This window comes from Pleuronectes platessa, chromosome 2 (assembly GCF_947347685.1).
Source record: "Pleuronectes platessa chromosome 2, fPlePla1.1, whole genome shotgun sequence".
NCBI lineage: Eukaryota > Metazoa > Chordata > Actinopteri > Pleuronectiformes > Pleuronectidae > Pleuronectes > Pleuronectes platessa.
In genome coordinates this window covers 18,365,055-18,375,678 of record NC_070627.1, presented here as the reverse complement: position 1 = coordinate 18,375,678, position 10,624 = coordinate 18,365,055, and the positions used below count along the sequence as shown (strand labels likewise).

Here is a 10,624-nt window from a genome sequence, read left to right as displayed (position 1 = left end):
TCGATCCTCGTTTTTGTTTCACACTGCTTTAAAAAACTTTGCATGACATCCATGTGACAAACCTCCATCCAGGAATCATGTACTTCACATTGATCGGTTTTATTAACGGACATGCATATGATGTGGGCCTAAATTTACAGGTGGTCTTGTTGCAACAATGTTATAATTACAGTTGTTGGACTGAATAATACTGACATATTTAGTCTCCTCCTCTTCCCACTTCATTGTTTTTCATTATCTCAAAATGAGGCCTTCACATCTGCCATATGTATATAGGAAGTGAGTCCTCTTCCTCAAAGTCCCCCATGCTGCACTGCCCTGTTTCTACAGAATGGGAAAACCAAAAGATTTGCTCTAGACAAGGTATTTCACAGTTTCATGAAAAGGGTACTGTATGTTTGCCTTCATGTAGGAAAAAAGAGGGGGTGGGTAGAATAGTATTCAGTTGGTTGTAATCTGCGCTCTCACTGCTAGAATGATTCACTACTGAAGTGTACTTACTGAAAAATGAACCGAACTACAAGTTACTTTTTTCTCTGATAACTTGAATAGTTGTGCTCTTAATTTGCTTTATTTGTGAGAGTCAGCGGAGGTTTCAGATTCAATGAAATGCTCAAATAGTAATACTCTTCCATAGACGCCAACATGACCTGTGATTCAGCAAGTCTCTGTTAGTTAGAGTAACCATCAACCTATAGTCTGTTACAGATCAATAAGGGAAAAAACACTCAGACATGGTATTGTGATTTAAGTTAACTCTATTTTATTCAAGCAAAAGGCATTCTGGGTCAACAAGTAGAATTGCAATTATTCAGGACATAACTCTGCCTCAAATTTCTGGTGAAAACAAAAGAGGATGATGAGAATTTCATATGTCTTGCATCATGCAAGCACTACGACTTACTGATGTATTAAAAACTACTGAAAAGTCCAACATCAGCAGTTATACTAGGATGAAATACCATGTACAAAGTAATCCAAAATAGTTTGTCTCATTAAAGCACAGTTCTCAAAAAGATGGAAGCAGGAAAAGTGATCGTCCAGTGATGAACTTCTTTTTAACACCCATGATGCTTGAGAGTGAGGTGAGCATCAAGATAAGTTCTATATAATGAGTTGGCACAAAACACTATGGATAATAAACCTAAACTATCAAACATAGGGAGTGTTCTGTATTGATGGGGAGGGATAAATGCCTGACTGATTAAAGTTTAATAAGCCAAGCTGATTGATGCAAACTAGCACAGTATTTGTTAGGACAGTCAGAGCATTCAGAAGGTCCTACACTCCTTGACTGACAGATAAGTACAGTCAATAAGGTATGGCTGTAGTGTTGGCTGTTGTCCAGTGGAGAAACTGATTAAGGCGTCCGTCTGAAACTACATGCTCCTTACTGTGCTTGATTATACGAAGAAAAACTTTCTGGCACATCTTGGAGAGCACCCACTTTTCAAAGATCTGTATGGCAGTGTATCTGGCCTTTGTCTGGCTGTGAGGTTGTTGTCTTAGCATAAAGGCACATGGTCTTAAGGCAAGCTCATGCTAGCTTATAATGTAAAGTAGTTCTCTCTCAAATGCTGCTTTCAGACATGCACTGAACTCTGGACATTCTCCTGAAATTATCTAGAGGGGATGGATGTGAGGACGCAAATGTCAGAATCAGTTGTTTCTGGACTCTTTGCTGAACTTTTCCTGCCAGTTCCCAATTAAAAACTCCAGAGAATGTCCGACTGAGCCCTTGTTAGAGTACAGCAGGTAAATGTGCCGAAGATTCAGAGTGAGGAGGAGGACATGTAAATAACATTTCTAACCTGCAACTGAAAAAACTGGGGGAAAAAAATAATAGTACAAATATGTCGGGATGAATAGGAGGTGACATTCACATAGAAGACCCTCCACAGTAAAATGTATACATCATGTCATGCCTTGTGCATGCTCTACCTAGGGGCCAGCCCCTCGCCTGAACGCATTTGAAGTTTGCCAGTTGTTTTGAATGTGTCTGACCCGCACAATCTTCTGCTGTGTTCTTCATTTGTGAAAGACAAAGTCAGTTCATGTGTGAAAACCGCTGAAGAGGGCGACAAGGACAGGTAGTATCAAATGGTTCAACAGCGTGTTGACAGCTCGTTTTTTGTTGTTGGGGGGGGCAAAACAAATTGCAATTAATTCCACCCTAGGTTTGAGGTATTATACAGGGAACTCAAAAAGCACTCAACCATGTGCATAAATAAAATTGGATCCTAAATTCCATTATTCATCAGAAAACTGTAAATGACGTGAGAAACAACAAACCCAATTATATTTAAAAATTAGGATATATATCTAAAATATTGGCATTGTATGCTGAAAAGCAGAAATGTTCAGTTGGAGTTGAAAGCGGCATCTCTACATTTTAATGCAGAACAACTGTTAAGAGTCTAAATGGAAAAAGAAAAAAAATCAAAGGCACTTATCTTAACATGGCACGCAAAATCACGACTATTAATACAGTAAAACATAACAAGTAAATATAAGTGTAGGAGAATTTACAACAATATTCCTCAATTCTAGTCCTGAGTTTGGAACATACGTGTGTGTGTGTGTGTGTGTGCGCGCGCGAGAGTACTTTGTCATACAGTCAAAAGGGGATTTATTTTTATTCAGTAATTTTTCGTTGTGTTTGAGTCAATTTACCGGTTTGTTTCTGTATGTATCTTTCTGCTTTCTTTGGCATCCCACTCATATAAAAGTCTACTGATGTCTGGTATGTACACACACACAAACACACACAAACACACACACAAACACACACACACACACACACACACAGAGACACACACAGAGACACAGGGCAATCCAGGACAAGGAATGAAGCCCCGCTGCGGGAGGGGCAGAATATTGTGGAGCTCAGTAGCCAGTAATCACTTGACCTCTTCCTCATTTATCAACGTTGCTCCTCTCCTCTTCTTCATTGTTTCCTCCACTCCTCCCTCCGCCATCGTTGTTTTATGATGATGTAGACCAAACTGTGAGTGAAGTAAAGAATTTAAGTTTAATAACTTGCATAAACTGGTTGATTTCACCCGAGGAAGTTGGCAGTATGTATCACTAATTTAAATGCAATCAAATCAACATACAGTACATCACAATCAACAAGTCAACAATCTGAGGTAAATCTGTAATTTCAATCTGTAAAGTAATTATTTTTATACATTTTACAACACCATAGGCTTGATACTTACTAATAATGATGATGATGATGATCACTATGACAGCTATGAGGATGGCCCACATCTGCAGGGGGAAATGTTGAGTAAATTCAGTGCAACACACATTTTATTAAAATAATTTTGACTGATCAGCTGTATTATCATTTCTTTTAATAATAAAAATGTTGCATTTGCATGACCCTTATTACCAACTCTGAATGGAAAATGTATTATGATTGTTGTGAAGTTGAATAATGCATCTTTATTGGTGCTAAAATGATAAATTTGTCAAGATCAGTATAATTTCTACCTCTTTCATTTTACAGACTGGTAGTATGGGGTTTATTTATTATAATTTACAGTGTAATTTGTAACAAACTGTGTTTAGACACCTTGATGTTCTTCCACCAGTACTTCCTCTTCAGCTTAGCGGCACTGGTCTCAAACTGGGAGGCTCCGGCCTGCAATGCGTCTGCTCTGTCGTCCAGTTCAGACAGCTTTTGGTCACGTTCCAGCACTTTGTCCACATTAACGCGCATGATATCCACCACCTACACACAAACGAGAATAAACATATACAACATTGATGGCATGAGTGCTTTTGAGTATTAAGTAACCTCTCAACAGTTACTTAACAAAACCACCAATCAGCAGAGATCATGCCTTTCATACAGCATAACACCAGAGTTCACGTAAAAAATCAAGCAATGTGTGTACACACAAAATATTGCAGAATAAACATAACCTATATATTCCACTGATCCAAAAACCCAACTAAATGCCACTCCTCTCAGACAGAGTGGCAGGGCACAGAGGAGTGTGTAAGCCCATGCAGACCTTACATAACCATGGAGATGGTGATTATATAAACTTCAGGCAGCCAATTGAAGGCTTCGCCGGACACGCTAAGGTAAAAATTCTGTGTAGGAGGGGCTACCTTCACAGTGACCACAAGTGAGAATGAGAGCGGAAGAGGACAGTAAAGGGGTTAAGAGGGACAACCACGGAAGACTGAGATTTGGCAGCCGTCCCTCCTGGTGGCTTCACTGACACGATTCTGAGTAAAACTGGAGAACAAACAGTTTCTTCTCTTTTACTGAACGTTCTCTGGCATGTGAGCTGTCATGCAGAGTTAGAGCTACTGACACCACACTTTGGTGATTCTTAGACACCATTGTGCTGCTGTTATGTAACTGTCTGCTTGAGACAGACATCAAGGAGCAGGGAAGACACAGATGAGAGAGAGGACTCAGAGTTTATGGCTGAATAGACAAATATATATCAATAAATGTTCCAATATTAGATGTAAGTTCAGCACATATTAGCTGCCTTGGGTCACAAAAGCCTTGTAAATACTAAATCAGAAAGTCTACCGCAGGAAAACAATAGACCTCTTGGCTGCCCTCCCAACAGTTAATAATAACTCACAGAGAGGTTGGCAATATATATACGGTACTTCCTTTTTCAAATCAATCTTAACAGCTACTTTTACTTCGCTAATCTGGTATTGTTTTCCATTGAATTCTGTAATATTTAAAACCAAGCCATGAAATCACTCTCAGATATGTGAGTGACAATACGACATGGACGGGTACTAGAAAGAATATATACATCCTAACTTCAAACCTAGTTAGGTAGAGTCGACTTATTTCCACCGCAGGCTGAAGGTACATCTCTTCCAACTACAACTTGGTTAAGAGGATGATGTCTATTAACCATTTAAAAAAAAAAAAATGATAATAATTAAGTTTAGTAGCACTTATATGTAGCACTTACATGTAGCACTTGGGGTTTTGCTTTTGAAATTAATGTACTTACTTGATTCTTGCTGTTCTGGGTTTGTACCCTCATAGTTGAATGCACTTATTGTAAATTGCTTTGGATAAAGGCGTCAGCTAAATGTAATGTAATGTAATGTACTGACATGAATAATAAGTCTGTGTGGCCCCTCTGCAGCTAAAGGAACTGCCATGACTCAGTGTGATCAGCTGACTCTGGCTGTAACTAGCCCCTGCAAACTGATCTGAGCTCAGTATGGGTTTGTTGAATATATGGATTCTACAGGTATGTCCCTGCAGGGGAGCTAACACTAGCTAACAGCTGTTTAGCAGATGTAAGGATAATAATGGCAACGTAAACAGTACAGATAAATTCATATTAGTGAGTAGCTAAATTTCTGTCTCTTCCCAGTATGTGCTCATAGTGATAAATGAGGATGTGGATGCTTAAGGCCGGCGCATGCTTCTGCAACTGCGTTGGCGGCTTTTCACGCAGCTGTGTTGCAGGACTCTTTGTCATTCATGCTTCCCCAAGCTTCCCCAAGCGCTGCGCGTCTTATAAAGCAATTCCCCGCCAGAACACTAGGCGGAGTAATGTTTTTTTTCCGAAGACGACCTTAGAGACGCCTTCTTTCTTCTTTGTCGATTGTTTATTTACAGAGCCACTGCGGCTCCTCATAGCCTTTTTCTGGCGGACAAATCCTCCAGTCAGTGATGGGTTATCCAAGTGGTCATACTTTGGATCTCTTCTGCCAACTGCTCTTCTATTTGGTCCATATTCGTTCTTCTAAATCTTCCGTTGTTTCTGCCGGTATTATTTGGCATGAAACCGGAAACTAGACTCCGGACGGGATGCAGTAAGCAGACCAATCACAAGCCTTGCGGGCTGCTTGAGGCTCGCGTCGCTTTGTCGTCTAGTTAGAAAAATTGGGCGACGCACGTAAGAAGAGATACATAAGCACGTAAGGGGCCCGGAAGGCGTTTTCACTTGCGACGCAGTAAAACGCAGAAGCATGCACCGGCCTTTAGTTGAAGCAACTACTACTGACAGTCCTTGTGTTGCAACTTAGAAAGCAAAACGGGACAGCATTTACTTTATCATAATAAGCAGAAAAGAGCAGAGATCATTGAATGTGTGTATTCTAAGCGTAATACATACATTGGTTGAGATTGTTGTAGTTTTTGGATTACCATAAATATCCAGCAGTGAGAAAGTAAAAGTGTAAGGGTTAAACTGGACCTCGGCAGCCAGTGATTTGAAAGATCTTACCTCATCCACCTGGGCCTGGGTCTGCTGCATGCGCTTGTTGCTTGACCCGGCGCCAGAGCCTTCTGGAGCGTTGGCCGACCTAAAAATTAAAGGTAAATATAAGATTGGATTTAAACATTCTATTGCATACCACGTAACTCAATGTCCATATAAAATGTTAAGGCATTAATCGTTGGTGTTAAATAAGTCTGAAAACTGGCACGCATAAAAGCCATAACTGGAACCATAATCATTTAAACACTGAGGGTGGATAATATCATGTCTGTGGATGAAGGATAATTTGTGAAGCAAGGTGGTGATGATATGGCTAAATGAACAGGGGACCACGAGATCGGCTGCAGGATTAATGCTTCACGTCAATACTTCATAACAGTCAAAACACTTACAATAGAGAGCTGAATAAAATACTTGGAGGGTAACCAATATTTAAAATGGGAAAAACATATCTGAACAGCTATTTTCTAAAGTTTATTCTTCTTTTTTTTACCGAAATGGTTCGCTACTGCCACCCTCTTACTTGAGGCAGCAATGCTCTTGAGTTGAGGTATCTACACTTAACTGTCAGGACCATACAGGGATAACTGTGACTGTGGCATTTACAGCATATGCCCACACTTCTCAGACTCAGCCCAGATGATAAGAAAACCAAGGCAGCTGTAGATGGGCCACTTTCTTTACATGCAAAACAGTCATTACACACATCTAGCAGGATCACCAATGTATACACTTAACATTTTGCGTTCAAAACATCTCATCCTAAACAAACCTACAAATGAAACTGTTTCCCATTAGCAGGACAAACCATTTTATTTACTTTTTGATAAATATATGCTCCATAAAAATTAAGATATTAAATCAAGGTATGGAACTAAAGTAGGACCTACTGACCAACTCAAATCCACACAGATCTCTTATGGCTGGTATAAGAGGAAGATGGTGCTTATTAATTTCAAGATTACAATAATGAGAGGAATTTATGCTTACTGTAAACTAGTGTTGCCCGGTATACAATGCTAGAAAGGTATTGTGATAATCAGCGGTTGAAACGTTACAATACCTGCATTTATTAGTATCGGTACTTTACGTATGAGGCCCGGGGCGCACAGGCTTGGGAACGGCTGCAGAACGCTACTGCTACTGCCAGCACCATGCTTTTATGTAGGGTTTACATTGAAAATAAATGTGTGAGTGAGTGTGCTTGTGTGTGTGTGAGAGACAGAGAGTGTGAGAGAGAGAGACATAGAGTTTGTGTTTGTGAGAGAGAGAGAGAGAGAGAGAGACATAGAGTTTGTGTTTGTGAGAGAGAGAGAGAGAGAGAGACATAGAGTTTGTGTTTGAGAGAGAGAGAGAGAGAGAGAGAGAGAGAGATAGAGTTTGTGTTTGAGAGAGAGAGAGAGAGAGAGAGAGAGAGAATAAGTGAGGGCAGTATTATTTTCTTTCATAGGGCCCAAAACTTCTAGCCGCGCCCCCAGTCAGATAGAGTGTGTAAACACTAGAGTGTAAACATCTGTCAGCTCTACAGAGGGGACTGTGACTGACCAACTTACAAGACAAGTGCAGATAACAGCTGACTATGCATTTTACACTGAAATAAACAAAATAAGCTCTAGACTTTACTACCAACAATTAGGACCCCGCTTACATGTCCATGCCATTGGGAATAGAGCCTCTCCCATGTATCTCTGTTTACACAACTGTAACACTACCAGCCCTATATCATAGCAATTGAATGAGAAATTGTATTGGAAGAGATACTTTCTTTTTGATGTAATACTTTTTGGCTTTTGCATTGCCACAAATCACAGATCGATTTTTAATTACACATAATAATAAACTTTATTTATTTATATATATTTATATAAATATCCTTGAGATATCTGGAATCTGTAATGCAATTTATTAGGGATTTAATCGAATTATTTCTCTATTTCAAAAGGTACTTTTACAATTCTGATCTGATCTCATTTATAAAACACAGAAATACAGTAGTTACATGGTACATAGGTAGAAGAATGAACATCATCCACAGTTGCTGACAGATATTTTCAGGCGATAAAATCATCCATAACGTGAAAGTTCTTTGTGCGATCATTGGAAAGGGCACGTACACTGTTTTGACAGACTTCCTGTGTATGGTGGCAGGTAGTGGTGGGGTGGGACTAAGGGATGGGGGAGGTTAATGGAAAAAGGAAAACAATAGACCTCTTGGCTGTCCTCCCAACTAGTTAACAATAACTCAAAGTGAAGTTGGCAATATATATATACTTCCTTTTTCAAATCGACTCAATCGCTACTTTTACTTCGCTAATCCGGTATTGTTTTCCATTGACTTCTGTAATATTTACCACCAAGCCCTGAAATCACTCTCACTTATGTTGCTGACAATAACGACATGGACGGTAACTAGAAAGAAAACCTACTTCCTAACTTCAAACTAGTTTTTGCAAAAGGTAGAGTCGACTTATAGTTTGTTTTTGACGAAGCTTCCAAACCTTGCTCCAGCTAGCCTAGCTTAGCTACATCCGAGTACTTGTTGCATGCTAAAAGCAACGCAGCAAAGTTTTGGGCGTAGCTTTATGTTCTGTGATCCCGTTCCACCAAACCTCCCGGAAGCCCGGTGCGTTACACAAAGTTGGACCACGTTTCTACCATTTAAATATTTATTTCAAAGCAACTAGTATACACTTAAGAGACTTACATTTTGAGAGGATAGTTATGAGAACGACGCGGCTGCTGCTAGCTTGTCAGCTCAAGCTAAGTGTCAAGCCGTAACAGTCAGTAGTCCCTCTGTTGATGTGCTGCCTTCGTGGAAATGGGAAATGTGATGCATCAGCCCCATTAGAAGATTATTTTACTAAATAAAAACAAGAAAGTGTGGGTTTTCCTTTTTCTATTCAATGTACTAACATATCTCAATATTTTAGATCAAGGTAAAGCCTAAAGAATACATTTTTGTTCAATGAATTTATAAACTTAAATGGTAAAGCCCATTCCTCTCTTTTAATAAACTATCCATTCATTGTATTACGTTGCACAAAATAACTCAGTACTATTTGATTTCTCAATAATATATTATTCATACACTGGCCCTAATATGAGAACCGTTTGATTGATTTTTGTATAAAGTATAAAAGTGAAGTTAAAGTTAAACGCTCATGGTGTGCACTTGAAGGCATCATTAAAGAGGCAGCGCACTTTGGCCCTCTTCACATAACTCCAATTATTAACACATAACATCAGATTAAAACATTGAAAATTAACACATAACTAGATATTATGGAAATATATCAAATTAGCGGTTATCATAGAAGAGTGACCTCTCAAATATGTGTATTTTCAACCTTTATTCATTAAATTGATCATCAGTCCAGGAGCTGTAGAAGGAAAGGCGACCACCAGAGCCCGTGATCAGCATGTGACTTCACTTGTAAGTTATCCACAGTCTTTTCAGCACGTGTTTCGCAGCTGTAATTGAAAAAAATGCCCGATGATTCTCTTATTAAGTCAATGTAACTCAGTGAAGTGACAGGGAGGTAACATAAAAGAAGCCATCCAGCTCTGAATCTCACTTTCATGTGGGTATTAATTAGGAAGGAGCATTTCCCCACTCGGGCTCAAGGCTCAAGCATTATCAGCATATGATTCTGAGAAGAGGTTTTATAATAATTATAATCAGTGCCTTTTAAAAACGTCAACACACATCCATAAATTTTAACATTCAAAGACAATATTTATAACATTGACTCACAACCTCCATCACCAGCGGCAGGGCCGGCCCTGGCAATGTTGGCGCCCTAGGCGAGATTTCAAATTGGCGCCCCCCAACCTACTCACACAAACTTTCATGCATGCACTTTTTTAAACCCACTCTCACATTTCAGAATTCATACTTTGCCTCCAGAAAGTTAGTACATGTGCACAGACAAGTGATAGGAATCCTAAGCTGTTTTTCAAGACATAGCACACCTACACTTTGATAAGTGCATGTTTTATTTAAACGATTTCAGACAATTGAATGTCTTCTGATGCATGTTGAAATGATTTAATTCTTTGCTTTGGGATTTTAAGCTATATTAGCGTTAAGGTGTAAACAGAGACAGTTTCTCTGTTAGAGAAGGAAATTCTCTTCTAATATTAATGGTTTATCTAAATTCTTCTAATAGACCTGTAGTTTATCTACTTGACGGTTACTTATGTACGAGGTAGGTCTTTCAACAGATCATGTGTTTTGAATACACAAGTATCCACCATCGCTACAACTGTGTACCCATCATCCATATCGTGTTGTTTTCGGCTTTGAAGGAAGTTTTCTCCTGTTAGTACAAAACTTTTTTGTCGCTTGTACTGTATGCAGTGTAATTAATTTTCACCCTGACACAGTCTGCTTG

At 39.2% G+C, this 10,624-nt stretch overlaps 1 protein-coding gene across 1 annotated transcript; it reads right to left on the bottom strand.

The window, feature by feature from the left end:
• Positions 1-740: 740 nt before the first annotated feature.
• vamp3 (vesicle-associated membrane protein 3 (cellubrevin)) lies at positions 741-9,047 on the bottom strand. The gene is made up of 5 exons (XM_053438053.1): positions 8,935-9,047; positions 6,237-6,315; positions 3,581-3,739; positions 3,222-3,273; positions 741-3,005 (listed from the first exon to the last, which is right to left on the bottom strand). Coding segments are annotated over exons 1-5 (312 nt in total). The 5' UTR covers positions 8,937-9,047; the 3' UTR covers positions 741-2,985.
• Between the last annotated feature and the right edge of the window lie 1,577 nt (positions 9,048-10,624).

What these genes read in the sequence shown, in the direction of transcription:
- vamp3 (XM_053438053.1), bottom strand. An exon ending in ACTGGTGGAAGAACATCAAG is followed by an intron (nt 3,274 to 3,580) that starts GTGTCTAAACAC and finishes TTCCCCCTGCAG; the next exon opens with ATGTGGGCCATCCTCATAGC. An exon ending in CATCATCATCATCATTATTA is followed by an intron (nt 3,006 to 3,221) that starts GTAAGTATCAAG and finishes CTTCACTCACAG; the next exon opens with TTTGGTCTACATCATCATAA.